This window comes from Kwoniella europaea, chromosome 1, assembly GCF_036810445.1.
Source record: "Kwoniella europaea PYCC6329 chromosome 1, complete sequence".
Classification (NCBI taxonomy): Eukaryota; Fungi; Basidiomycota; class Tremellomycetes; order Tremellales; family Cryptococcaceae; genus Kwoniella; species Kwoniella europaea.
In genome coordinates, this window is record NC_089487.1 from 5,793,518 (window position 1) to 5,821,472 (window position 27,955).

Consider the following 27,955-nt stretch of genomic DNA (forward strand, 5'->3'; position numbering starts at 1 on the left):
CAGTTTTGTGGTATAAGTATATAAGTTACTGGTTTGACTTCGGTTGATGTCACTTTGCTCAGGCACAGCTCGATTCAGTACAAGTCGTGTGAACATTACAAATGGAGGGAAACCCAGTAGTCACCACTACCACTACCGCACATACATGCGCATCTCTATATACATGGTGTATATGCTATACTATGTACAACATGCATGTTGTATGACTGCCGTTATATCACGCCTTGTTCAGCTCTTCCATGACAAACTCTACACCCTGATCCGTTATTGATTCCACGCCAGGTATGAACTCTGGCCATTGTCCATCAATGAACAATCCGTGACCCGCATCTTTCACCCAGATGGTCTTCACTTTGCTTGCTCCTAGCTCTTTCAAATCGTCATGATGTTTATAAGATTCTTCTATCGGGACAATCCTATCATTCTCACCGTGGATGATTATCGTCGGCGTCGGCGTCGGCCCTGGCGTTGGTGTTGGTGTTGGTCTTCGTTGTGTGATAGGTAGAATGATTGATAAGATCTTTATCTGTTCGTCATTGAGTAACTCAATTCGTTGATCATAAGGTACGGATCTTAATCTAGCTGATAGACCAGGTTGGTCCAGTAACACGTCCAGAATGTTCCCCTGATTGATGAACCAGACGAACAGCCCCATTCTACCTCGTTCATCTCCTTCCGCTCCTAAGTGAGCTTCGCTCAACCCTTTTGTCTCTCTTTTATATTTCGGATCATTCAATATACCTTCCACTTTCTCTTTGAAAAATGTCAGGTCCGGTACATATTCATCTGGAGGTTTGACATTGATCCAATGATCCAATAGGAAATCACCTCCCATCCCATACAAATTCCAATGGACTTTAGGTCGGCTGAGAGGATTTATACTATCCATCAAAGATATTCTGGCAGGGTAATTTCCACCTGAAAACCCTATCACTCCAATTCGATTTATATCTAATCTGGTGTTTTTCTGAGCGAGCAGTTGACCCAGCTCGGAAGTATCAGAAGCCAGGTAGTCGAATAGGACATGAACGTCGGCGAGTATGTCATATCCAGTAGAAGGGTAAAGAAGTCGATAATTGGGTGAGATAAATATAACATTTTGAGAAAGGAATTTATCTAAGACCAATCAGAACGAATGGAATCGAAAATGTAAATCAGTGTCAGCATGCTTGCAATTAGAGAAAAACACCGAAAGAGTAGATCGGGCTTAGGACTTGAAATCCATATTGCGGAAATTGCAACAACATACCTGCTAAATCTCTAGGAAAATACAAATCATCTTTTGATCCAGCTACTAAACCCCCACCGTGAAAGGAAACTACAGCTGGCAAGTTCTTCAAATTCCCATTATCGTCATTCACTTCAATCTTAGGGACATGCGCGTCAAGTTGGATATTATGAGTCGGATCATAAGTGATTGTAAACTTGTCATATGTCATTGTTGTAAGCAGGTGTTTGATGGGATCGACTGCGACACGAGTAGGGTAAGATTCCGTCTTTGTCAATGTTGATGGGTAATGGTGATGTTTAGTAGAGTTGCAAAGAGATCAGCTTACTCGACTTACAATTCACATCCCCATTTATATATATGTTGAACTCAGACTACCATATTCAGTTGCATTAGTAAACTTATGCTGATGCAGTGGTACATGTAGTATTACTAAGCCATTGGACGAAATGTGGAGTTTGAATGAAACTAACTGATCAATGATTAGTCACGAAATGGTATTAGGCGACGTTCTCAGGTCATGACTGCGATCGTGAGACTGTACAGTACCACGACCCTGACTTACCCCCATGGTGAGACTTCCACCGACGAGTTTGAGGTTGACTCAGCACTCAGCAGTAGTATATCAGTCGAGTCAGCTTGGACACGTCCTTAGTTTGACTCGCGCACCTTCTCCCGAAAACCCAACACAAGTCTTATCACCTTCACCTTCACCATAACATTACACTACCTCCGGATGTTCTTCTTTTGCGTATGGCACAGTGCATGACATTCATCTCTAAATTTACTTTGATTAATCAAGTACTGTACAAGATAAAACTTACAATCATATCAAACATTTAGATCACCACAGCCCAAGATTCAGCCCTTCTGCCGCAACATCATCGATGACCAGCTACCTCTGCCTTGCGTGCTCATATAAATCCGTGATTGAGAGTTGAGCATAAGCAGGAGGGGGTACATCTCCTCCCTCTGCATTATAGCGTAATGAAGCTTCCTGCGAAGATGTTCTGGAATGAGCATGTTGATGTTGAGGTTGTCGTATAGGTGTTTGTGATTCTATACTGGGTTGAACTGTTAACGAAAAAGGACTTGAAGGCGATTGATGGGCATGAACACGATTGTCATTATCCAGACCAGGTGTCAAGTAGTTGATAGGTTGAGCATGCTGAGGTGGAAAAGGTGTAATGGTATGTTCATCAATATCGAATCCTCTTGAAGGTTGTTGATTTAGATTTATCTTGGGAATGGTATTTTGCTTGTTACTATCACGAGTGTAGTGAACGAGTATGTTCATCAGCTACTATTACGATACCGTACTCATATACAGCCAGAAATAGAAGACGGAGTTCATTTGGTGATTGCTGGGTATGAGGGATAGGCTCAACTCACAAAGCATGTTTCATCCTTCCATATCTTACACACCGGTATACAAAGAATGAAATCATCAAAAATATCACTACGCTGAATACCTATCAACCACCACCATCAAGATTAGTGATTGATCTGGTAGTGCGGGAGATACTCACCGGTATAGCTATCAATGCAGGTAAAGGTAAACCATCATCGAACGGACTGGAACTTCGTTTGACCGGGGTGTGCAGGGACGTTGCAGAGCGAGTATGCGTTTGGGTATGAATATGGGTCGATCTGGGAATGAACATGGTTGTCGTATTTGTCGATTGTAGATTCAAATGTCTGATCGGAGCAACGGCTTGACCGTGATTCTCTATGGTATGCCGATTACCGTCCAGTCCAAGTCAATGATCTTGTCGGAATGTATGATCACGAGCCCAATCGATGATCTACCAAAGATGTATATGATATATATATATGTATATCTTATCATGGATCTCAACGTGACACCGCATATCTCAAAGCAGCCTCCATTTCAACACTATCACATCGAGATCAAAGCGCAATTCATGACAGGAGCGGAAACACACAGCTTGATAGTTGATAGTCAGTTACGAACCATCGAGGCGGTGCTACGTAAGAGTATTATTCTTCCTGTAACACTGGAAAATGGATGGAAAATCAAATCAATCGCGTCTTTTACTGTTATGTCAGTACTGTACTGATGCAGTGCATAACAACATACAGTACCTGCTCAGCCCGTACCAACCACCTCATTACTTGAATGCATGCTCTTCAACCCAACTTGCCTACTTCAATTTACACCTCATCCAAAATATTTTGTACCAACCCCCTAACTCTCTCATAATCCACTTTCCTAGCCGTACATCTAACCGCTCTAATCGGATCGACCGTATCAATCGATTTATCCAACTCATCCCTAAACATCTCTAACCTACTTCTCCCGTCTTCTTTGACAATTGGAAGCTCGATAGTAGGTTGAGAGAGGTTATCCAACATCTTGTGATTCTCTGTACCCCAGTGTGAATATATCGGATCAGTCTTAAGTCTTCTAATTGATGTTTGGGTATCATCGTCTACTGAGATTGCACGAGAGGAAGTAGCGTTGGAGAGGGTTTGGTAGAGGGTCGATACAGTACTAGAAAGTGAATCGATGATACTGCTCATGGTGATGTGGCCCTTGCTTATTAAATGGATGTGATCAAAGAGATCGTGGATTATTGAATTGGAAGATTGAACTCCAGGGGATACAATACAGTACCTGTTTATATTTATATATGTGTGGATGTATGCTAGTACATTCCGACCCGGATAAGATATAGGTATGATAGTACAATACAGTACTGTACAGTATCATTCTTTGAAAAGAGGTTGGGCGAGTCCAAGGTAGGTAGATACGTGAGCTCAAGTAGTGACTACAGAAGCTCTTGCAAAAGGATTGCAACGGGTAACACGACAATATAGAAAGAAAGGACTAGCGAGTGCAATGGAAAATGATATCATATACATGATACAAGTTCGTGCATGAGTGTTCCTGTACATACGCTCAACATCAAGTATCACATCCCCACCGCCTAAACGTTGGTTGAACAACGTAAGGATTATCAGATAACATTCTTCTTCACCCATAATTCTTCATTTTTCATTCCCATCTTTCCTGCCTACACATCTCCCTTATTTCCTTCCCATCCCTCGCATGATTCCTCTTCTTCTCTCGTCCTAATCCCCCCTGGCCTACACATCCCCTCCCTACTCCCTCGGACCATAAAACCCGTTCTAGCCATCGTGTGTGATCATTGGATGTCGACAAAGATCAAGAATGACAGGGACAATCGGATATAAGATATAACGCTCGATCAATCAAAATAAAAAATAGATTTGACTCGAGTATATGTGTCTGCCCAACATTACTTGATGGCAGAGAAAGAACGTCTGAAGAGAATGACTTAGTCGATTGGTAGTACAGTAAATGTGGGTGGTAGTACATTGCGTGGAATAAGACGAAGTGAGTCGAAGAGAGAAAATCGTGATCGTTATTGATAATAAACATACGATGATGTATGACGTGTAGAAACAAAATTGATTTGGATGGATGTAAAGTATTCCGAGCCGAAGAAATAATACCGAGTCGCAATTGTTCGTTAACTGTACAAATGATCGTGTTCTTTATCATCGTCTATATCGAATGCTGAAAATTTAATTATGAGGGATCTTCCTGTATTCGTATCGTATTCAGGTTAATCGATCTTGATATGAACAGAAGCGGCCGAAAGGCTCAGATAAATGGAAAGAAAACAACAAGATCTTGATGGATAATCAAAAAAAGAGAAAAGAAAAGGTAGTGTGAAGTCATTGCCTGTGGGGAATGGGAATCATCTTGAGGTTAAAGTCGTTACAGATTGTAGAGGCACTGGTGGACTTGTGTTGAAGTTAACACGAGACAAAAACGTTGACGTGAAAATTTAGAAATCTTCCAAATCCGGTTTCGACAAACTAGCAGCATTAGGTGAATTATGGAATGTTGGTCCAGCATATTTAGCGCTGAAAGTTGCTGACGTTGAATTCGAGTTCGGGTTCGGATTGGTACCAGTTAAACTACCTTTATTTTGTCGAAGTAAATCACTAGAACTGTGATCTCTCAATCTAGGGAATTCACCTGATCCAACTATAGGTAAGATGTTATCTGATATATTACCATGGGCCGATGCGACACCTTTAGCGGGCGTTTGAGGTGCTCTATGGACATTGTATCCCGTATGGAAAGGGATATGCGAATCGAATGCCGAAATGGTCCTTCCTCCCCCTCCAGAAGAAGCTGCAACCGAGGCCGATGGTACACCATCGACTGACGCACGTCTGTTATGTGATGGACGAGGATTCAGAGGAGAAGATACGGCTGGTTGTGCTGTCTGTTGGAATGGTGCACATCGATTGGATTTCTTCTTATCGGAAGGAGTAGACTTATTGCTCTTTCGAGGTGATGAAGCGGTCGAATGAGATGAAGGGTCGGAAGTAGTAGATGATTGAAGTTTTTGTTGCCACTATCAATCAGAATTAGGTCACAAGCAAGACCATGTCAGTCAGCTGATCACCAGCAACAATGAGGTGTGCGGTCTAGTGTATGATCTCACTCACAGTCAATTCCTGACCACCTGCGATAGAAGGCATCTCCCAAACAGCACTTTCGTCCTCACTGCTATTATTCTTCTTCCCGTTCTTCTTCTTGGCGGGTTGAGGCTGAGGTTGAGCCAGACCCCCTCGAGCAGGAAGTGATTTGCTCAACGAGGAAGTATCGAAAGCCGAGTAGGCAACCTCTTCCGCGACAGGTACTTGAGATGTCGATTGATGTTTGGGTAGATGTTTGGGTTTGGTATTACTTAGCAATCCGGATGATTTCGGTTTGGAAGGTAGACTATCATCTTTGCCCAATTCTAAATGGGCAGAACTAGCGTCACCATCCAGTTGGGTCGAAGGGAAAGGGGCTTTGGCGCCTTTCTTTCTTCCCCTGTTTCCTTTGCTCGGTACATCTCCTTCTGAGTTGATACCTCTCTCATCACTATTTTCGGACCTCCTTAATCTTTGATTCTTCCCATTCACATTCTTCCTACTATTGGATGCAGGAGAATTTTCATTCCTTGGATGTTTACCCAGTTCACCCCCATCGTGATCATTCGAGATAGGGTTTGTTCTAACTTTGTTACGAGGTGATTTAGACCTTTTGCCAAGGGCGACATCCATATCATCTTTCGACAGGTTCAGTACGCCCCGTTTAGGCGAGGGTTTTGGAGGAGAGGTAACGCCAAGAAGATCGAAGAGCATCTCTTCATCTTCAGACGAAGGTTCTTGATCGAGACCCAACTCAGGTTCACTACCCACTATCACGTTCCTCTGTTGAGAAGGCTTGTTGCCCCGCTTTGGACGGCGGGTCTTCTTAGGTGTTGGCGTAGTAGGTTGTTCAGACATGGAAGAAGGAAGTTGATGAGGTTGAGGAGGGACAGGAGACTTCTGTGGGATCGATGATGATGTTTTGCGTGAGAAGGGTATATCCCCACGAGAGATGAACGTCGGTGTACCGGGTCGGGATGATCCAGGTCGAGAGGATGTGCGCTGTAGAGGGGGTGTTGGTGTATGTGTGTGAGCAGGATGAGATGATGTGCGATGTCGTGTAGTTGATCTTGTTGACATTCTGTTCAGTGATTGATTTTGATGTCAGAATATATTAACGCGAATTGCGGTGGATGATGAAGGATGGATGATGGGATGAGATGAAGGGATCACACAAATATAAGAAGAAAGGATATTGAAGAACTCGACTTACTCTCAGCTTACAATCGCCGGCACATATATAAATACGTATGTATGTTGCCAATCTATTTGATTCTTATGTCGAACAAGAGACAAGGAATTGGAGTCGGGAGGTGAAACCGAACAGGGTTGGTCTACGTTTGTGTCTAGACCAGAGACAACACAACGTGTAGAGTCGTTCCTTGGGAGACAATAGGGTGATTCGTGATTGTGTGATTGATCCAAGGGTGTTGGCGTGGGGGATGCGACTGGAGTGTTTATTGTTAGGATCGATTGTACGACAAGCTACAGTCTATCTGTGTATGGATATGCTGGGTGACTGATCGAGTATGGATGGATATGTGACTGATTGTGATTGACTGATAGACATGAGAAGAGTGAAGGATGCTGTAATCCTGTCATGTCATGTCACCAAGTCATCAACGACAAGCTAAAGTGACAAAACAAAAGCAAGTACAGGTCAGCCTGATATCGTGGAGCATGGCAGTGAGCCTGATAAATCGAAGTGGAATGGTCTGTTTATGTGCACACTCGGATTGGATCGTAAAATTGTATCCGGTGCATTCTCCATCTCTCTGATCTTTTGGACTTTTAACATGCTCATAGCATCGATTCTGCTGATATCAATCAACGTTTAGATGGTTTGACAAGGTATTCCAAGCGTTCAGGTGAGATATGGAAAGCCTGCAATCCTTTGGTAGCTAGCTGACGCATTGCGACAGCATGCTTCGGCGTATACGAGCCAAGCTTCACCCACCTGTCCTCGGACAACCACGTCTACTGTTCACTCGATTGTCGTCTTCCGCCGCTCTCGCTCGGGTGAGAGATACGGGGGAAGATGATCAGCACGAACCATATGGAATAGAATATGGCGCTGGACCTTCGCGGATACCTTATCAACCTCGATCCTACGTGATTCCCCAATCCAACCATCCCACTCACCCTCACTCATCTCAACAGCTCATTTGCGTCCTTCGCGATTCCCTCAATAAGCTAAGTCCAGGAGCGTATGCACAACCCCAAACATTCTTCAACGCGCTTAGCAATCAGGCAGATCCTCAAGACGGACTCATATATCGACGATATCCTGAAGACCTTGCCACGCTATCTCGACTAGAATTGCATGCCATCCTTCATCACCTGATTAGAAAGAAGAAGGGCAATTTGGCTGTCGCGATCATATGCGATGTGCTTGCTTCTGTACCTCGGGAAAAGAGAAGAAAAATGCTCTCAATCAAGACTTTGTCTATGCTTTTTAAAGAAAGATCGATTTTCAATATGTCAAATGCGGGATCTTTTAAGCGAATATCAACTTTACCCGATATAACACCTTCTATCGAAGATCAGATTGCTCCTCCACCAAGTCGACAATTATCCGCTCTGTTGAACATAATGGATTCTCTTCAGGAGGTGCGGTATCAAAGACCTATCGAACTGTATCAACTAGTCATCAAGCAATGTGTAGATGAGCACCTGTATGACCTAGCTGCCAAGGTGTATGTCGGTTTAGTAGAGGAATGGGTCACTGAAGGGAGAGTAGCTCATGGAGCCGATCCAGATGATTTTCATCCTGGTGGTGGTCCACCACGTATTATTGAACACCCTTCACAACGTCAGAGTTTATCTAAATTATTGGGACATTGGTGGACTGGCGTTAGAACTTGGAGATTACCCGGTGAGGTATTATCACCCCATGATCGATTAGACCTATGGCATCCCAAACATCTATCTCTAGGCGAGAAAATGAAGAACTTCCCTCTGCCTATTGCGACTTCTCCACCGTCTCTGGTCCCTCAACCGAAATCAGTGCTATTGACGACCATCATCGTTTCCCTCAAACTAAACCCCCATACATGTTCGCCTCAGGAATTTGCCAGTTCGATGAGGGCTTTGGCTATACTGGCTAATACTGTACTATCACGTACTTTGCCGATCGTATCGCTAGGAAAGTTGTTGCAGGTCTTCAAATCTGCTCCTTCTAAACCCGACGTCTATCCTGAAAATATCGCTGCAATTCCAAAGGAAAACCAATGGGCTTATACATCTTTCACCCAAATCCACGTTACGCTCATGTCGTTGCTCTTCTCTCCGCCTATATCATCACATTCCATGCAACTTATCGCCCAGAATCAAGATGTTCATCCGGAAGATGAATCGATCATTCTACCCTTGGTAACTGCAGAAGGCGAAGCGATGAATCGGTACATGTTACCTCCTCTGTCCTGGAACTCGTGTGCTATCCTCCTTCAATATGCCTTTGAAGGTTTGCGTAAACCTTTTGCATTGAAGAAATTGTTGAGCTACATGAAAGAAATGTTTGGTATGGGCGGTGCAAACCCCCAAGCATTCAATACGATCTTAAAAGGTTCCTCGGCATTACAACTCAACGCAATTGCTGCTAAGGCAGATATGAATATCTTTGGTAAACAACAATATGACCGACCCTCTCATGCACCACCACAGAGAGAAGATACAAGATTTTTCTCTTCTTCTCAACGGGTAGAGCGATATACTTCACAAGAGGCGAAAGATGCCGAAGAAGAATTTCTGAATGAATGGTCATCAAGGACTAAAACCTCTTTCGAACTTGGTGGATCACCTTTACCTAATGAACATTCGTTATTACTCCTGATCAAGCATTTGACAGTAACTAGTCAATTCAATAGGCTGGAAGATCTAGTATATATCCTGGAACCATATTTGGAATTCTCGAAGAAAATGCCCCTTGACGAACTTGGAGATAGGATTGAATCGAAGGGCTTGAAATCTGGTGAAAGTGGTAGACCAAGATCTCAACCTTTATCTTATAATATCTATTTATCACTTATAAGGGGATTAGAAAAATCAGGTTCAACAGGATTGGCTCAAAGAGTATTCAACTTGGCTTTGTATACTGAAAGAGGACGAGTTCAAGAATATCTGGAAGAAAACTCAATTCCAACCTTCTCTGGTATTAGGATACCAACGTCGATCAAGTTCCCTTTAGATGGATATAAGATAATGTTAGATGTTTGGGGTAATGAAACTCGATTTACCAATAGGTTAAACAAGCGAAATCGCAAATCCAATGAGCAACTCAAAGAGCTACCTTTAGGATGGAATTTACCTAAAGAATATTCGAATTTACCTAGAGGAGTTGCAGCTGGTTATATGACGATGGTAACTCATCATCTGGCGAAAAAGAATTTTTGTCCTGAAGAATTTACAGAAGGATATTATGAAACTTTGATAAGAGCTTGTAGATGGAGATGGAAATTATCAGAAGATAAATCACCACATCATGAATTCAAAGTTGAGATTAAGGATGTTATTTTAGATATACAAGATTCGGGATTGGAAGTACCTCAATTGTTGAGAGATAAGTTGACTGATGAGAGGGCGGGAGCTAGTTTTAGATGGGTTAACAGTGCGAATAAAATGGGCAAGAAGCAAAGGACGGATGAGGAATTGTTGTTGGGGAGATTGTTGAATGGTCAGGATTTAGATGTTTTTGTGGATGGCGAGAAAATCATGAGAGGAAAAGATGTCTAGATACTTCAGGTAAAAGGATTATGTATATTGTTGTAAGCACATATATGTATTTTGATATACTCAAAAATCACCTTGATGATACGCTGTGACGATATTTTGCGCTTCATCCTACGGTACTTACCTTCCTTTCAGTTCTACTTCTCCTTGTGAAACCTTGCAACAGCTAATTGAGTTCGAATACAGTAGACAACAAGGTAGTTGGGTAAGTCCCTTCGCCACTTCCTTGTACTGTGATTGGGAAGTGATATACGAGTACAGTAAAATCATATAACTTTGCGAAATCATATGACACTGTCAAACAATCTATAAATACCATTCGTTATCACAAATTCTTGTGATATACCGTGTTGTTCAATGATGGATTACATTTCCAGCAAATTGGACAAACTTGGTACTACCATACGAAGGAAACGTTCTTTTCGTTCCTCTTCTTCTTCTAGATTGTCAACCATTCTTAGAAGATACTGTTCCCGCAACATACCAGACTTACCATAATGGATCAACCGCTTAAGTAGGTTCTGCGGGAGATAGCGAAGAGGAGGATGAGGAATCATCACCGTTCATCATCAACGTTAGAAGAGCCACCACCATGAAAGCTACCTCGGAGAACGGAAACGGAGAGAACTCAGTAACTAGGATCTGGGGTGGAAAAGACAATTAACTTACGCAATTCTCATTGAGTCAGAATGAACACACGTCAATCAATAATATCCGTTCGAATTCCTTGTATGAACAAGATGAAGAGAAAAGTCATACACTGAGTAGATTGGGTGAAGAAGATTATACCCTCTTATCTACAGCCAAGGAAAGACAGAAATTACGTTTGTTACGTAGATCCATCGGATCTGTGGGACAAGAAGGGTATGATCATTTTGAAAAAGACGATCGAAGATCTTTTGAGTAATAATCATACTGGATTGAGAAATGTAGTTCCACAAAAGAGGGATTTACTTCAAGATCCTTGGAAAGATAAATCCAAAGCAAGGGATTGAACAATCAGTGATCATAGATACCATAACATATCTCATTGCTTACGGCTGTTCCATTTAATGACATGTATGATTTTTTGTTTCACATCGTTTGTTGTATGCAAGTAGTGTTAGTGTGAGTGTTGATATCAAAATCAGTAGCTAGCATGTCGACTCGATTAAATCGCTCAGCCCATTTCAGGCCGGGAAACAGTAAGTAGTGTCCATCCTCAATAGAAGTTTGGGAGGAGACGGAATCCGAAATGGTATCACGCCAGCATAGGTGATCCTGTATCTGTACCTATTCACAGCGGTGATATGTTGAGTCTCATCTCGACGTTAACTTATCTCATGTACCGAAGGATAAGTTACAACACATCTGAATCCCCAGGCCCTTTTGCCTTCGCTGTTCATAATCCTTTGTCCGAGATGGGGTGGTAGGAGGTTATCAATGAACTCCATGAAATTGGACGTAACATTACTTCGAGCTGCACATCAAAGTATTATCGTTATGCTATCGTGTACTGTTCGAAACTATTGGCCTGGGACCATTAAGGCTGAACATTGGGACAAGTCATACTTCAGTGATGTTGGTGGTCGTTCTCTCCCAAGAGGGGCATAAAGTCAAAGACAGTGTTGCTCCATGATGTTATCCGGAGTGTGGTGGCTTTTCGCAGATTTACAATGTTATGAGAATCTCCCATTCTGACAAAGGACGAGTCACCCGCTGAGATCCACTCTGGCGAAGCTCCTTTGGAACGAAGCCCCAAGCCGAAACTATGACTGACTTGGAAAGGTAAACGCAATGCAACTTCTTATTTCCATTATACTCTTACTCAAAAAGAACATCTCGCCATCTGCTTGCGGCCTGAGCTTAAAACCTTTATGTAAGCTTGTCGGGTTATCACAATGTTCACAACGACGACCGAAGTTTTCGGAGCTTGATACTATATCTATATGATCATCTATCTCGTCTCCGTTGTCATCCCGATATATATATATATATATATCCAAGAGTGATCAAGACTTCATTCCCTCCTATCCTTATCCAATTCCCCGAAAATTTTTGACTATTCACTTGTCCTCACTGTCGATCAAAAATGTCAGCTCCGACTTCCTCAGTATCCCCATCCAGAGCGAGTCTACTCTCGCTCTTAAACAACAAACCATTCGATTCTTCCAAAGCATACATCGACGAGCGAACTTTCAATTTTGACGAAGCTACTATCAATGCTGTCAGTCGAGCTAGTACATACTTTCAAAAAGGATCTAAGGAGGCTAAACTATTGGGTGATATTGCTAAACAAGATTCTTCGATCTTTACCTTACCGGACAAAAGTTTGTACGATCTGAGAGGAAGCATTTTCACGGCAACAGCCGAATCGAAAGTCCAGCCTTCATCTAGAACTGCAAGTATCGTTCCGTCCAAGGAGGATTTCCAAGCTGTTATCAGATGTATTGATGATTTGTTCTCTGGTTCTGTTGGTGGAGATAACGATTTGAGAGAAGATGAAGTTCTGACTACGGTGGGACCGACATTCTGATCAGGTGGAGCTTAACGATATCGTTTGCGTTCCTTTCCAGTAGTACACGGGTTTTAGTCGGTTAGCTACGCAGATTCACAAATTCGCCATCGCATCGAGCTAGCTCAGCAAGCTGTCATGAATGTTTGAGTAGAGAATGTAAAATCGTAAATTATATGCATTTACAGTATTTCCAGTTCCAAGACTTCCAATGCTCAATCACATTTATCCTGATTATAAATTCGCTTCGATTAATCGTGTTTGCTTGTTTAATCCTCTGATACATAAGTACACCTTGTATTGCTGGTTATTCATTCAAAACTTCAATAGAGTATAGTGTAACTCTACCGTACTGATCTGAACTCTTCTCGAACTCCAATTTCAGTTCGGTGAGATAAGGTAGATCGTCTGATGTGTGTTTGTTCTTGATTATACCTTGACCATCTGGATGGGCCTTAACGGCACTTGAGTTAGCTTCGGCAGCTGTAATTTCTGTTGTTATTGTTGGACCGGATGAGGGGGGTTCTTCGGAAGTTGGTGATAAACCCGTGGGAGGGAAAGGGATTCTACGACAGAAAAATCGCTTACATCAGTATAGATCGATATACACGACAATCCCTTCTATACCCAACTCACTCAAACACCTGTCTCTTATTCCTATCTTCCGGATAAACCTTCCCACCCATCATCAACCCCAGTCCCACTCCACCTTCAGCGTCCTCCGATCGGGCCACCCACACGGATACAGAGGTGGAGACGAAACCACCCTGAAAAGTCAAAGCGAAGTGACTTGCTCGAATGGGGGTATCAAATGTGAGATGAACAGAGGAAGGGATGTTAGATGACCATGGTTGACCTTCATCTGAGGCCGAGGGGTTAAGGAGATGTTTCTTTGAAGATCCTGGTGCGGTCGATGAGACACTACAAACGGACCAAGTCAGCCATTTTTAGAGGAAGTCAGGGATGGATAATCGGCTTACGAGACTTTTGTGTTCTTGGGATCGAGGACGTTACGCAGAGACATGTTGAATGGCGCAGAGTGTTATGGACAGAGGGGATGAAGTGTATATTATAATATTGATATTCGAATAGAAGAGAAGTGAATAATGAATCGAGAGTGATGTTTGTCTGATTGTTCTATATATATACCCAGATCAGATCTATTGGTAGTGATGTTGTATTTGCATCAGTTACGATATCACTGCTCTGGACATGAGTTATCGATCATGATGACATACATACCTCGGAGATCTCTAACAAGCAAATCACATCACGTGATATCCACTCATCGCATTCTCCCACGGTAGCACATCACTCCTTCCCACTGTCCTTTTTGACTTTTTCGAGATGAGATGAGAGAAAAGTCAAACCGAAACCGAAACATCTGCAAACGACCAACATAGACTCATCTCCTACCGATCTCTTTCTCATATCCAAACAGTCCTGACACACATCGCCATGTCTCGTCCCTCCACCTCTTTCCTCCGATCGGCCCTCGCCCAATCACCCCTTTCCCTTCCTCGTACAGCCTCAAAAATCCAGGCTCGAACACTGCTCAACGCAGCTTCTAGATCAGGTATAAATACCTCTTCCATCGATTACAGGATTTTGGAGGGGATCAACGAATTCTTGCCCAAGGAGAATTTCGATAGGTTGCAGGAATGGCAAGTGGGTTTGTGGAACAGGTTACAAGGGGAAGTGAACAGTGAGTGATAGTTTCCTTTGCTTCCAAATTCTCCTTTTGCTACTTCAAATACAAAAGTAATACTCATATCACTGTCTTCATGTTTCCCTCGCATGGATCCTCTCATCATTCACTTTGGATTTCTACTTCTTGTTAAATGACCACATCAGATTTGCTGATTTTACGTTTGTTTTGTGATTAGATAACCCAGCACTTGTTGAGACTAAGCAGAAATGGGATAAATACGGCTTGGACATGACGGACCTCATATCGTCAACAGCTAGGGATAAGAACTTGACTCTGGCTTATAACTATGCTGCTTTGTTGCTGAATAACAGTTTCTTCTTGGAAGGATTGGTCAGTCTTTCCTCCATCTCTGTTTACATACATCACTAGAGAGAATCCTCAACTATTCCTCTGCAGAAATTCGCTCCTTTAGTTCGATTCGTCCATAGGGATTCTGCTTATACTGTACTTACATTTATAGTCCGCCGAAGGAAATCAGCAAGTACCATCGGAATTCAAAGATCTGAAAGAGAAATTGGAAGGTTACGCTGAGGGTATTGTTGGGGGTGGATGGTTATGGGTGAGTCATGGTATCCGCTTCTTCCCTCCAATCATCTCCTTCGTTGCTCTCGCTGTCTCCGCCACCCGAGGGGTGTCTTGCATACTTTCTTCGATGAGCACACACATTGACATGGGTATATCCCCCCACTGCAGATCGTTCGATGCGGTGATGCCTCCAACGACCTCGATGTAATCCCCACATTCGCATCCGGTACATTACTAGTCACTCAACGATCTCAGAGAGGTCGAGAATCAAGTTTACCTCTATTTGCTGAACCACCCACATCAGGATCTACCGAACCCTCAACATCCTCCTCTTCCGAAACTGCTCCTCCTGCCCCATCTGCCGAATCGGAAGAAACTCAAGTCCCATTGAACAAGCGATCCACCCGATCTTTCACTTCTAGTTCCAACAGGATCCAGTACCCTACCCCATTAGCCGTGTTGAATTTGTACGAACATGCCTACCTTTCGGACAAGTACGGTGTATGGTCCAAGAAGGAATACGTCAATGATTGGTGGAAGAATTTAGATTGGAGGAAAGTACAGAAGAGGAATGCGGAAGTTGCTGCGTAGGGATGGGTGACAGGTTACATACATAGATATTGCATGCATGGGTGACAGTGAACAAAAGAGAGCGATGGTGAGGAAGTGAAGAATTTTAATGGCTGTCTGCTTGCCCATTCTTCGTCTCCTTCCCTAAGGAAGCTTTGTATACTTTGCAGGCATTCGCATAAAGCAATGTCTCCATATCATCTGTACATCTATGTAATCTAATTCATATACAACATAACCCTCCTTGTCTCGTATAAGATGCCACTCACGTACTATACAACCCCTCCTTCCTTATATAATCCAAGACTTCCTTCCCAACCAATTTCTCCACCTTCTCCCAATCACCACCACCAACCGCCTTTCTTACTATGGTACTACTAACTTCTTCCCAGCCTTCTTGACCTGTACCTAACAATCTCAATTTCCCCTTATCCACCCATTCTCTCACTCCATCCCTATTTAATATCTCATTTTCGATAGCTCTATCTTCTTCGTTTATCCCTCTTCGGGCAGATATCAGATACGCATTACTATCTTGGAAATACTCCTGGATCTTCTGGTTCATCTCGTTGGGAGGGTAAAATCGAGGATCGAAAAATCTAATTAATGTATCTGTTCCCACCAAGAAGCTCAAATTCACCTCGACATCCAAGTAAGGTAAGGTTGATAGGTAACTTCGTATGATTGATGCCTTACCTACAAAGGTAGGTTCATTTATCAGTCCCACTGCTATACTCTCTTTTGGATGAGTGTTGGATCGCAAAGAAGATAGGATAGACATCATTTCTACTCTCTGTTGAGGGTTTGCATCGCCCGACTGTAGTGTTTTCTCAACGTTCCGAGCGGAGAACAAAAGAAGTCTGGATGTATAGCTAGGAGGGTCATTGGAAGGTGTGAAAGAGGACGATGGTGGAGGGAAAGCGGAAAATGCGATTTGTTGATGAGCGATTGTAGGAGGATTGAATGACGAGTCTAGGACTGATATATGTAACTTTGATGAAGATGCTTTAGGAGTTATAGGCCAATTAGGCGTGGAAGAGACAATGGCGAACGATCCAGGAGTCGAAGAGATACGGTGAACTGTCTCTTGGAGATTGAAAGAGGTAGAGGCCATTTTTCGAATTTGGATTGCTCGTGGAAGCATGTGTCGAATTGGGTAAGAGCGATATGGACATGGATATGGATATGATATACTGTTGAGACCTTGTTACATCCTCTTCCTTGCCCTTTTTACCTGAACCCAGTAACCTCAACACACCTTAGGTAATGGATCGATACATCTATACTCGTTCGTAGTTACTGGAATGCACCGACTAAAGACCTCACTCGACATGATAATCGATTGACCTCCTCCTTATGCCGTTATATGGTATGCCCATTTAAGCCGGGGAGTTGGTGCCTGAGTTGATACAGTATTATCAATTTTGAGAGTTCAAGGTGAATTTTCGAAAATAGCAGTCCACCCAGCTCCTATCATTCATTCCATACTGTATAACATACCTAAAAGCCATAGGTTGAACCATACTTAGCTGTCTCACCATGGCCATCCAGAACAAGAAGAGGAACCAGCCAGATGGTGAATCATCAAATACGAAAAAGGCCAAGACGGGGGAGAGCAGCTCAGCACCTAGACCTGCACCTGCTTTCCTCTCGGCTTTGAAAGATGAAGAGACCGATTTCCCTCGAGGGGGAGGATCGAGCCTGACCCCCTTGGAGCTCAAGCAGACTAGAGCAGAGGGAAGGAGGGAGGCTGAGGAAGAGGCTAGAGCCGAGGTGAGCTCAACGATACAAGCGAATGAATGGTTCTAATCGACGATTGCGACATTGTAGGCTGCTTCCAAAGGTAATCAACGAAAGAAGCAGATGAGTGATAGGCAGATCAAGAGGTTGAAGAAGAATGAAGTGAGGAAGAAAGAGAAGAATGATGAGGATACTATCCGTGAGCTGCGATCCTCGGACGATCGAAAACACGATCAGCTGATTGACTTGCTTGTATATAGGTGTCGAGGTATTGAACTACAAAAGACTCGTACCCGGTACCCATGTCCTTGCCAGAGTCCACACTGTCCTCCCACTACACCTCATCTTATCACTTCCTAACAACTTACTCGCCCATGTACCAATCACCGAAATCTCCACTACACTCACCAATCTCCTGACAGCGGAAGAAGCTATGGCCCTAGATTCAAATAAAGAAGAAGATGAGGAAGAAGAAGAATCTGATTCGGAATCATCTGCGCCGGACTTATCTCAACTATTCTTCCCTGGACAATATTTCCCTGCCAAAGTACTAAACGTATATCCAACAGCGAGTCAATCGTTTGTCTCTCAATATCCTGTTACTGAAACTACGAGATTAGCAGCTAGGGTTGAAGTTACCTTGATACCTGAGAAAGTAGGAAGTGAGGTATCGAAAAAAGATATCGAGAAGGGTTATTTATTAGTAGGAGAGGTCAAGAGTGAAGAGGATAAGGGCTACACAGTTGGAATTGGGTTAAATCCTGACGAAGGGTCAGGTGTGGAGGGGTGGATAAGTAAAGAAGAAGTACAGAAATATGTACCGTGTAAGTGCAATCCTTTCGCGGATTAATGATTGGTGGTGTATGGTATTGATGGACTTTGTATCACAATAGCTCAAACCCTAATTCCCGGTCAACTCCTCCCTGTGACCGTATCGTCTCTCACTGCCGGTGGAAGAGTCGTACAACTATCCCTTGATCCCCTCGAACTCTCCCGAAGCACCACGAGCGAAGTTTCGACTGTAGGATCTCTGACTCCGGGACATCTCATAACAGCTTTGATCACTGCTGTAGTACCTTCAGGTCTAAATGTGAAAGTCTGTGGATTTTATGACGGTACGATCGATTTGGCCCATTTACCTTTAGGGGAAGATGATGTAGAAAGCAAATACAAGATCGGTAAAAAGGTAAGTGTCATGGGTAGATACGATGCGAATCAAGCTGATCGTCTGGAATAGGTTCGAGCTAGAATAATATACGATAATTTATCAACTACTCCACCCACCTTTGCTCTTTCAGCTCTCCCTCATGTAGTCGGCTTGACCAGTCCTACCAAGGAAGGAGAACAGGTACCATTAGAACACGCTATCCCAATCGGTAAATTGTATCCTAGTGTGAAGGTTGTACGGGTCATGCCAGATTGGGGAGTGATCTGTCGCACAAATGACGGACTGGATGGATTCTGTCATGTAAGTCGTATCTCCTGATCAATGACTATCGATTTTAGGTGATAGCTTACATCGTTGTTTACTCGAAAACAGATCAGTCACCTTTCTGATGAACGTATATCGGTCTTGACAAACGGTACAGGTCAATACAAAGCTGGAACTCTACATCGAGCCAGAGTGATCGGTCATTCTCCTCTTGACGGTGTTGTTCTCCTGTCCTTCGAACAAAAGGTCCTTGACCAAGTATTCATGCAAGTCGGGGAACTACAAATAGGTCAGGTACTCAAGGTAAGTCTAGCTGCCCATATGACTAGGCACGCAAGCAGCTAAAGATCGATTCAATAGGGTACCGTCCATCGTCTTGCCGAACGAATGCTCTTCATTTCCCTTTCTGGTTCAGTGGACGGTATTGTTTTCCCTAATCACTACGCCGATATCAAACTCAAACATCCCGAAAAACGATTCAAAGTAGGATCATCAGTGAAGGCTCGTGTATTCGCTATAGAAGCAGCACGTAATAGAGTAGTATTGACTTTGAAAAAATCTTTGGTGGACTCGAGCGACAGTGTCCCTCAAGGATTTGCGGATGTCCAAGTTGGACAAGTCACTCCTGGTGTAATCATTAAGATTATGGAAAAAGGGTGTATCGTGGATTTGTTTGGTGGAATTAAGGCTTTCATGCCATTATCCGAATCAAGGTATGTTTCCTCACTGACATTGGGATCGACGAAGATCTGACATTTCTGCGATTTAGTCAAACATTCGTCAAAAACCTCAATGATCTCTTCTACGTTGGCAAATCCGTTACGGTCCGAGTGCTCGATATCCAACCTGAGAACGAACGAATCGTGGTATCAGCCAAACAAGCAGCTCCTAATCCTATTGCATCAGCAGCTGAGAAATTGCAAGTTGGTGATGCAGTATCAGGCAGCGTCTCGGCCATACACGAAGAACAGGTAGTTGTCAAACTTGCCGATTCGGGACTTACGTCGTTGTTATCTTTGAGTAATCTATCGAATCAACGGCATATGGGTATCGACGAATTGCGATCGACTTTAAAGGTAGAAGATAAGATTGAAGATCTCGTGGTTGTTTCCAAGAACCCCGTATCGGGATTGATCATTGTAAATGTGAAGAAGACCAATACTCCTTCTACAAAGGCTAAAACGAAGAAGGAAAAGAAAGAGAAGACCGCTAAGAAAGAGGAAGAAGGGCCATCTGGAATATCGAAGAATGTCAAAGCCATTGATGAGATTAAAATTGGACAGATCTTATCTGGCCATGTGACTGAACATACTGAAAGAGGAACGATGGTTCAACTACCCAATAAGATAAGGGGTAGGATACATCCTTTAGATGCTGTTGATGATCTGTCGACATTGGTGGATGGACATGCTCCCTACAATGTCAATCAGGAGATCAAAGTGTACGTATTAGCTGTCAACAAGCAGAAAAGAGCTGTAGATCTTTCTTCGAGACCTTCCAGAATCACCCCTGGCGGCAAGGTGATCGATCAAGAATTGACTGATGTCAAGGGTCTGAAAGAAGGTCAGAGTGTTAGAGGGTTGGTAAAGAATATCGCAAGTCACGGTGTATTTGTCAGTCTGGGTAGGGATGTTACTGCTAGAGTAATGATTAAAGAACTTTTCGATGAGGTATGTTCAGCTTCCGCTTTATCAGAATTGTGAAGTAAGCTGATGACGCGAAATAGTTTGTGAAAGATTGGGAATCTAAGTTTGAGATTGGTCAATTGGTAACTGGTAAAATCCTAAGGTATGTTGGCTCAACATGAAAGTCATCTTTCACAAACACTGAGCTGATGTTTGACTTCAACCTCTACGTAACAGTGTCGATGAGAAGAGGAACTCTGTAGAGATGACTTTCCGAAAAAACCCTGCTAAATCAACGAAGAAAGTCGCCAAGCTCGGTTTGAGCGATTTCGAAGAAGGTCAAAAAGTCGTCGCCGAAGTCAAGAAGGTGAGCTTTTCGATATTCCCAGCTTGAGTATGTGCAGCTGATGTGTGTTTGACGATTAGGTTGAGGCGTATGGTATTTTCTTGAGAATTGAGGGCAGTGACGTATCGGGATTATGTCATAAATCGGAGGTAAGCAAAATTCCTTCACAAATCTATTTGTATTCTGCTGAAGAGCTATATATTCGTTAGATCTCCGATAACAAGAAACAAGATGTTGCTCAAGCTCTCAAGTCGTTCAGAGAAGGCGATCAAGTGAAAGCGAAGATTCTCAGTATTGATAACGAGAAGAATAAGATTAACTTCGGTATCAAGGCTAGCTATTTTGGTGAAGAGTTCGGAGAGGCTCAAGATGAGGAGGATGAGGAAGCTGAGGATGAGGATGAGGAAATGCAGGCAGGCGAAGATGAGGATGAGGATGAAGAAGCTGAAGGGGAGGATGAGGAGGATGAGGAGGATGTCTTAATGATAGGTAGCGATGAGGAAGAGGACGACGACGACGAAGAGGATGACGAAGAGGACGAAGAAGCCGAGACCGTTCCGACCGCCACTGCATCATCTAAGAAAGCTGCCAAAGCCAACACCACATCCGGGTTAGCTGTTGCAGGAGGTTTCGACTGGACAGGTGAAGGAGCCAAATCCGAAGGATCGGGATCTGATTCAGACGACTCGGACGAAGATGAAGACGTCGATGTACCTACTACCTCCGCCAAAGCCAAGGGGAAATCCAGGTCAAAGGGAGTAGAAGATTTGACCTCCACAGCACCTGACGCCCGACCAGAATCAATATCAGAATTCGAACGAGCCCTCTTGGCTTCCCCTAACTCTTCTTACCTTTGGATTCAATACATGTCATTCCACCTCCAATTGCACGAAATTGAAAAAGCGCGAAAGATCGGTAGATTGGCTTTGGAAAAGATCAACTACAGAGAAGAAGATGAGAAGTTGAATATCTGGATGGCCCTAATCAATCTCGAATTAAGCTTCGGTACTGCCCAAACTGCAGAAGCTGTGTTTAAGGAAGCGAGTCAGTATAATGATTCGAGAAGCGTACATACTAGGTATGCGGAGGCGTTGATCGCGGCTGGAAAAGATGATGTAAGTATCGCTCCCCTTCGGTATTATGGAGATTACTTAGAGTACAAACGATTTCCCATGCTAATATGATTATTTGTATATATATTTTTCAGCTCGTTGAAGAGGTGTTCAAGAAGATAGTCAAAAAATTCTCTGCATACCCAGACTCGTGGACTCGATTCGCCGAATTTTACTTGAAGAAGGGAGACGTCGAGGATGCTAGGGCGTTATTACCTAGAGCTATGAAATCTTTAGATAAGTCTAAGCGTGAGTGTCAGCCTCCAAGGATTCATCGATGACTTGGGCGGAAAGAAAGTGAAGGAGAAAGCCTAATGTTTATTTATTATCAGACGTTGAAACTATCGAAAAGATGTCGTTACTCGAATTTAAATATGGTGATTCTGAACGAGCCAAAACTCTCTTTGAGGGATTAGTCGATAGATTCCCAAAGAGATTGGATCTCTGGGGTGTATATATCGACCAATTGGCTAAGATTGATGATATACAGGGAGTGAGGGGGCTGGTCGATAGGGCTTTGAATCAGAAGTTGACGAGCAAGAAAGCCAAGTGAGTGAACATTTTCATACTAAACTCCATGGCATAGCTGTGCTGACGTATCATTCTGCATGACAGGTTCCTGTTCAAAAAGCTTTTGACCATTGAGCAGAGAATAGGAGATGAGAAAGGGCAGGAGAAAGCTAAAGAAAGAGCTAAAGCTTGGGTTTTGGAGAATACTAAACCTAATCCCGAAGATGAGGAGGAGGACCCCGAAGAGGAGAGTGATGACGAGTAAACAGTGTTCACCATGGCTCAATTAGGATAGTCTTCATTTCTTTTTGCATTGTCATATAGTTTTTCCCATCATTTCAGTCTCTATTGATATGGATGTTTGGTACTTGCAATGCATAATAGCGTATTATGACATGAAGAATATAGCTTTAGCACAAATTGCACCTTCCAGTACGACTCGCTAGGACAATCATTCTGTACCCCGGGGCCCCTCATGAATCCCGATGTGGATCGAGTGTTGGGACTTTTAGATAAACGCAAGACATTGTTATCTGTGTCTCAAGGCCAAACCACACCCGAAAAGTAATCAATTCAGTAGATTCGCAGTCGAGATCATCTATGAGGTCATTGGATGGTCCACACCGCTTGTTACATCTGTCAGGTCTATCCCGGGTCGAGTTTTTAGCTTTAGACATGTTTGATAACACAGTTCATACATTCCCAATCTTGTGCACCAAGGGCGGATGGCAGGATGAAGGCGAGCAAGACATCAAGGCGAGGTTGGAACTAGCTATTAGAAGTGGAAAGACTGTGGGAGTGAAGTTACTAGGTTCTAGATGAGTCAGTAGGCTTGCCATTTCGACTCGCATTCATTGATCATTCATCATGCTCAGCTCGATGTGCTTGAACTTTTCGATAAAATGAAGAACCTTTCAAGGAGACTCTAAAGTGAACCTTGGTATCTTCCTTCCTCTTGCTCAGCTTCACTCTTCTGGGAGTTGTAATACCCATTCTCACTTCTATTCAGGTTCTCAGCTGGTCTGTGACCGCTTTCATCTTCGACGTCAACACTTGCGATCTTCCGCTCTCTCTCCACCGGTCATCTACCTCGCCTATTGTACTGCGTGAACATGCCAAGCATGAAATCCTTTTTAACCCTCAATCTCGGTTTCCTATACATCTCAGGGAGGTCTCTGGTATCGGCAACGAGTTTGCAAGCTGTGTATCAACGGTTTATATACCAACTACGAATCCTGCAAGTGTTTCAACTGCCAACGCGGCTTCCTGTGCCGTAAGTCAATCGTTTCTTCACTTTTGGTCTATCTGTAGGCGAGAAGCGATACTGATACTGTCTGCGTGGTCTCTCATCAGAACTATTGCTACGGCACTAATCCGGCCTATAAGTACTCTGCTTGGCAATCGGGTACTCAAAGGTGTGGATGTGCAACCAACACTTTCGCAGCTAGTGCAACGGTCACTGGTAACTCGGGAGGATGTGGCACTAATTATGAAGTCTGGGTATGTAAGGGCGAATTGCCATAATCAACTCACTCAACTACCTATCTGACAGAACATGACCTTCGTCCATTAAAGATTACCCATACGACATTTGATTTTTCGTACTGTATTCAGAACTATGCTGTGGACAACAGCCGAGCTCTGGTTCAATCGTCAACAACAGATTTTGCCTCAATTTTCTCAACTTGTGCTGCCTATGGTAATATCGCTATCTATCCGGTAGGTATATCCATCTATAAATGTTCCCAATCTCGACCCCAGATTGTATCAGCCGGGCTAACATGATGTCTTGTTCGTCTTATAGACAACATCCAGTACTTACTTGTATTCATGTGGATTTGGCTACACACCGGTAGATCCGATGACTACCTGTGGTCGAAATGTCAATCGTGTCAGTCCATTTGCAACACCTCGGGTGAACTTGACTGACCCAAACGTACGTTCTATCTGGACAGATTTACTTCCATCCGGCAGACGCTACGGCTTCAGGACTATCTCGGAGAGCGAGTGCAGCGAAACGTCGACTGCCGGGGCAAGAGCATATGAAGTCTTTCTGGTGTCCTAAGAGCATGACTGCCTGTCAACTGGAGAATGACCCAGCAAGCTACGAGGTAAGTTATTTGACTTTCAGTAGGTGATGTATGGCAATGAAGAGGATAACATATGATATTCTGGTTTAGTGTATCGATACTGAGAGCGATCTGGAATCATGTGGTGGATGTTTACATGGGGCGTATAGTCTACCTGGTCATACCAACTCCACCAGTACTATCGGTAAAGAGTGAGTATCACGAGCAGACACAGAAAGTTCTTAATTAGATCACTGTTATCCAGTATCCGCTTGACAGCTGTTCATCATTGTATGGTGTATCAATGGGTCATTCCTCCTGTATCGATGGACAATGTCAATTTGATTGCATGCGAGGCTGGAAGCACGCAGGTGACAAATGTATCAAAACTTCGACCAGAGATCAGCACAGCAACGGCTAGATGATTTTGCTTCTGATCGGTTATTTAGCGATCACAAGGACATTTTTAGTAGTTTATATTCTATTCAGAAGTATACGTAGTAAATCAATGCATAATCAGTATCAGACCATCCGGCTCGTCTTATTCGCTACCGAGGGTGACTGGTAGGCACAAGGTTCAGATACGGATCAAATTGATGTTACAGAGTTTAGCGTTTCCTAAGGCCGTTGATCGGAATATAGTCACAGTGTGCATGGACACCAGAAGAGCTGCAGGCGTCAGCTAGCTCCATTGAAGTCTGGGTGTTCGTCTATTATCGCAGTCTGCACAGCGAGGGAAGCGAAAAGGCTTTATTCGGACACGAATATCTCGACATGACATGATGTATAGTCAGTAATATCAGCATAATCGTCTGATCTAGGGTGGGTGCTGTTCGGTACCGACGGCGATATACTCAATCGCTTGATGCATCTTGAGATCAAGAGGTATATATAATGGCCTATCTCAATACAGTTCTCTCCAAGTTGATTCGATCATCAATCATTCCAACCATTAACCTTCTAGAGCTTTGATTGAATAGTCCATCCACCTGTAAATCGCACATGATGTCTGCCGCTGCAGCCAGCATCACCGACTTCGTTCCCCATTCCTACCAGGATATCCAAACCCATCTTCGAGTCCTGTATAACACTCCGGTCACCCATCCAGTCCAAAATGGTTCACGTCATCTAATCAATCATCAGATGAACATTCACATGACATCAGTCCAATCCGTCACTAGACGACCAGAGATGGATCAGCTCTTACAAGGATATATACGATGTCCTGAGATCACTTTTGGCAAAACGGATGAAGATGGTAATCAGATTGTAAGAATTAAATATCAATTTAGACATGCTGAAGAAGGGGAAGTTACACCAGAACAAATGAAAGGAGATAGACGCTTAAATAGCGTTTTCTTTTACAAGGATCAATACAGATCAGATAATCAAGGCCCAGTGCTTGAAAGGTACAATGAGATTAATATTGATGGATGGGAGATATCTTGGGAAGCTTGTCTGAGCGCTCAAAATCTCAAAGACATGTACCATGGTACGTCAGAAACGTCGTGGCTGGCAGAAACTGATCAGTATGACTATGTTGCTTCTTTAGACATCGTCAAATTGTTCATTCTGTCTATCAAGGATAGTACCACGTGCATTACAGAGAAGGTCGAGAAGAAAAAACCCATCTCGAAGATTTCAAATCTGAATAACGATGTTCGACTAATTCATACTTTTACGGTCCTGGATGATGAGGGCAAGAAACCTCATAGTCTGCATAATATTCATGGAGATGAGATCAACATTGATCATCTGATTTTGTCTATGTCTTATACTTTGTATCATCACTTGTTTTGAGGGGGAGAAGAGGTTCTGAAAGTCATTTTCGTCTTTTGCATTTGATCAATTCAAAGGTAGATATCGATTTCTTAGCTGATATCGAGGTTTCTGTACATGTAAGGTTGTTTGGATCCTTCTTCAAGTCCAGTTCTCATGGCTGTACACTGTGCTGATGAATATCCATTGTCCTCAGAGTCAGGAGAGCACTTAACATAAGGCCAAACCCACTATTTTGCCACTCGGACCTCCAATTTGGATTTTGAGGATCCTCCTCCACTCTCACAGTCCACTCTCAAAACTGAGTCCTCCTTTTTCACTTCTGCTTTCTCCGCTTTCATCCCTCCAACTCATACAATCACAATATCATCATGTCCTGCTCTCATGACGCTCACGATCATGATCACGACCATGGTCATTCTCACGATGTTCCCCTTGACGTATCTCCCTTAGATTCCTTATACGGTCAGATAGATTTGCCAAATGTGACGGCTCTGAACGCCGAGGGAGGTGGTGAAGAAGGACAGAAGGTGATCAAGTAGGTACTTTTTGTGACGATCCCAATTGCTATAGTATCACCTCTGATCCTATGTGGATCATACTGGTACACGGCATGAGGTAGGATACAGTATAGGGCGAAGGGCTTACATAGCCAAATAATGATCGGTTTTGCAGGAGCTGGGATATGAAGGATGATGAGACTCTGGTAAGCTGGTTTTCTGCGATCAATGGTCCACTAGGAAGCTTACGATAATATAATGAAAAACATAGTGGTGTGAGAGTGAAGTGGACGACGAGTTGATCATAAAGAGCGAGTCCATGCAAATTCGTTTAGCCAATACAGAGTATCCGTCAATTGAACTAAATGTTGTTCATGTCATACGTAGTCCCATTCACCGCTTCCGTGTCTTTACGATCTATAACCCTGAGAGCTGGTCCTGCAGGAAAGGTACCTAGCGAGATGAAGCTGGTGAGACACTTCGCTGCCTTTATAAATCTTGGAAGATTCGTCAAAACTGATCCTTTTGACGATGTACAGTTCCGTGATAATCCCTCGCTGGATTTCTCAGATGCCTCTCAATCGTCTCCTACTCAATCATTTGACGTAGTGGATGTAAGAGAAGGAGTGGAGTATCAAGTAAAGTGAGCTTTACATGCATCTACATAATGTACTCAAGCTGATGTTCGTCTATCTCTTTTGTAGAGCAGCGAAATTTAATGGCTTGACCTCATTGACGATATATTTCCCAGGAAACAACTCGGACGGCGAAGAGGAGACTACTAGGATATATTATATAGGTCTGAGGGGGACACATCAACCTGTATGTATGACTCCATTATCTACCGTCCTTACCAGTACACGTGAGGAAAGAGATCCCATGATCAATTTGGTGTATTTGAACAGATAGAGTTATTTGGATCATGCTAACGCTTTGTGATTTACATGTATCATACAGCTTCCAAATAGACCAGGAGTGATAATCTACGAATCGTCAGCTAGACCAGCAGATCACAAGACGGAAGGTATAAATGAAGGTCAGACGTTTAGACCCGGTTTCTAAATATGGCATGTATCGTATAAATCAGATGGAATGACGTATCTT

At 43.2% G+C, this 27,955-nt stretch overlaps 12 protein-coding genes across 12 annotated transcripts; 6 read left to right on the forward strand and 6 right to left on the reverse strand.

The window, feature by feature from the left end:
* Positions 1–217: 217 nt before the first annotated feature.
* Positions 218–1,439, reverse strand: V865_002201 (uncharacterized protein; the record flags this gene model as incomplete). The annotated part of the gene is made up of 2 exons (XM_066226005.1): positions 218–1,116; positions 1,250–1,439. The coding sequence occupies 2 exons, from the start codon at positions 1,437–1,439 to the stop codon at positions 218–220; spliced, it is 1,089 nt and encodes a 362-aa protein (XP_066082102.1).
* A 684-nt stretch (positions 1,440–2,123) lies between these two features.
* V865_002202 (uncharacterized protein) lies at positions 2,124–2,892 on the reverse strand (the record flags this gene model as incomplete). Its single annotated transcript, XM_066226006.1, has 3 exons — positions 2,124–2,493; positions 2,621–2,700; positions 2,758–2,892. The coding sequence occupies 3 exons, from the start codon at positions 2,890–2,892 to the stop codon at positions 2,124–2,126; spliced, it is 585 nt and encodes a 194-aa protein (XP_066082103.1).
* Positions 2,893–3,403: 511 nt separating this feature from the next.
* Positions 3,404–3,772, reverse strand: V865_002203 (uncharacterized protein; the record flags this gene model as incomplete). The annotated part of the gene is made up of 1 exon (XM_066226007.1): positions 3,404–3,772. The coding sequence occupies one exon, from the start codon at positions 3,770–3,772 to the stop codon at positions 3,404–3,406; it is 369 nt and encodes a 122-aa protein (XP_066082104.1).
* A 1,295-nt stretch (positions 3,773–5,067) lies between these two features.
* On the reverse strand, positions 5,068–6,790 carry V865_002204 (uncharacterized protein; the record flags this gene model as incomplete). The annotated part of the gene is made up of 2 exons (XM_066226008.1): positions 5,068–5,646; positions 5,741–6,790. The coding sequence occupies 2 exons, from the start codon at positions 6,788–6,790 to the stop codon at positions 5,068–5,070; spliced, it is 1,629 nt and encodes a 542-aa protein (XP_066082105.1).
* An 843-nt stretch (positions 6,791–7,633) lies between these two features.
* Positions 7,634–10,441, forward strand: V865_002205 (uncharacterized protein; the record flags this gene model as incomplete). The annotated part of the gene is made up of 1 exon (XM_066226009.1): positions 7,634–10,441. The coding sequence occupies one exon, from the start codon at positions 7,634–7,636 to the stop codon at positions 10,439–10,441; it is 2,808 nt and encodes a 935-aa protein (XP_066082106.1).
* Positions 10,442–12,509: 2,068 nt separating this feature from the next.
* Positions 12,510–12,953, forward strand: V865_002206 (uncharacterized protein; the record flags this gene model as incomplete). The annotated part of the gene is made up of 1 exon (XM_066226010.1): positions 12,510–12,953. One exon carries the CDS (start codon positions 12,510–12,512, stop codon positions 12,951–12,953), a length of 444 nt encoding a protein of 147 aa, XP_066082107.1.
* Positions 12,954–13,239: 286 nt separating this feature from the next.
* Positions 13,240–13,956, reverse strand: V865_002207 (uncharacterized protein; the record flags this gene model as incomplete). The annotated part of the gene is made up of 3 exons (XM_066226011.1): positions 13,240–13,498; positions 13,569–13,853; positions 13,913–13,956. 3 exons carry the CDS (start codon positions 13,954–13,956, stop codon positions 13,240–13,242), a joined length of 588 nt encoding a protein of 195 aa, XP_066082108.1.
* Positions 13,957–14,390: 434 nt separating this feature from the next.
* Positions 14,391–15,759, forward strand: V865_002208 (uncharacterized protein; the record flags this gene model as incomplete). Its single annotated transcript, XM_066226012.1, has 4 exons — positions 14,391–14,637; positions 14,819–14,973; positions 15,104–15,202; positions 15,337–15,759. 4 exons carry the CDS (start codon positions 14,391–14,393, stop codon positions 15,757–15,759), a joined length of 924 nt encoding a protein of 307 aa, XP_066082109.1.
* Positions 15,760–16,003: 244 nt separating this feature from the next.
* On the reverse strand, positions 16,004–16,852 carry V865_002209 (uncharacterized protein; the record flags this gene model as incomplete). The annotated part of the gene is made up of 1 exon (XM_066226013.1): positions 16,004–16,852. One exon carries the CDS (start codon positions 16,850–16,852, stop codon positions 16,004–16,006), a length of 849 nt encoding a protein of 282 aa, XP_066082110.1.
* Positions 16,853–17,277: 425 nt separating this feature from the next.
* V865_002210 (uncharacterized protein) lies at positions 17,278–22,768 on the forward strand (the record flags this gene model as incomplete). Its single annotated transcript, XM_066226014.1, has 15 exons — positions 17,278–17,511; positions 17,569–17,677; positions 17,739–18,302; positions 18,372–18,664; positions 18,716–18,946; positions 19,019–19,213; positions 19,271–19,623; positions 19,680–20,580; positions 20,637–20,698; positions 20,773–20,902; positions 20,962–21,030; positions 21,091–21,996; positions 22,089–22,242; positions 22,326–22,542; positions 22,609–22,768. 15 exons carry the CDS (start codon positions 17,278–17,280, stop codon positions 22,766–22,768), a joined length of 4,578 nt encoding a protein of 1,525 aa, XP_066082111.1.
* A 410-nt stretch (positions 22,769–23,178) lies between these two features.
* On the forward strand, positions 23,179–24,993 carry V865_002211 (uncharacterized protein; the record flags this gene model as incomplete). Its single annotated transcript, XM_066226015.1, has 8 exons — positions 23,179–23,295; positions 23,513–23,776; positions 23,857–24,003; positions 24,079–24,222; positions 24,308–24,394; positions 24,459–24,614; positions 24,684–24,784; positions 24,852–24,993. 8 exons carry the CDS (start codon positions 23,179–23,181, stop codon positions 24,991–24,993), a joined length of 1,158 nt encoding a protein of 385 aa, XP_066082112.1.
* Positions 24,994–26,722: 1,729 nt separating this feature from the next.
* V865_002212 (uncharacterized protein) lies at positions 26,723–27,913 on the forward strand (the record flags this gene model as incomplete). The annotated part of the gene is made up of 7 exons (XM_066226016.1): positions 26,723–26,889; positions 27,027–27,057; positions 27,123–27,162; positions 27,239–27,321; positions 27,391–27,494; positions 27,556–27,673; positions 27,809–27,913. 7 exons carry the CDS (start codon positions 26,723–26,725, stop codon positions 27,911–27,913), a joined length of 648 nt encoding a protein of 215 aa, XP_066082113.1.
* Between the last annotated feature and the right edge of the window lie 42 nt (positions 27,914–27,955).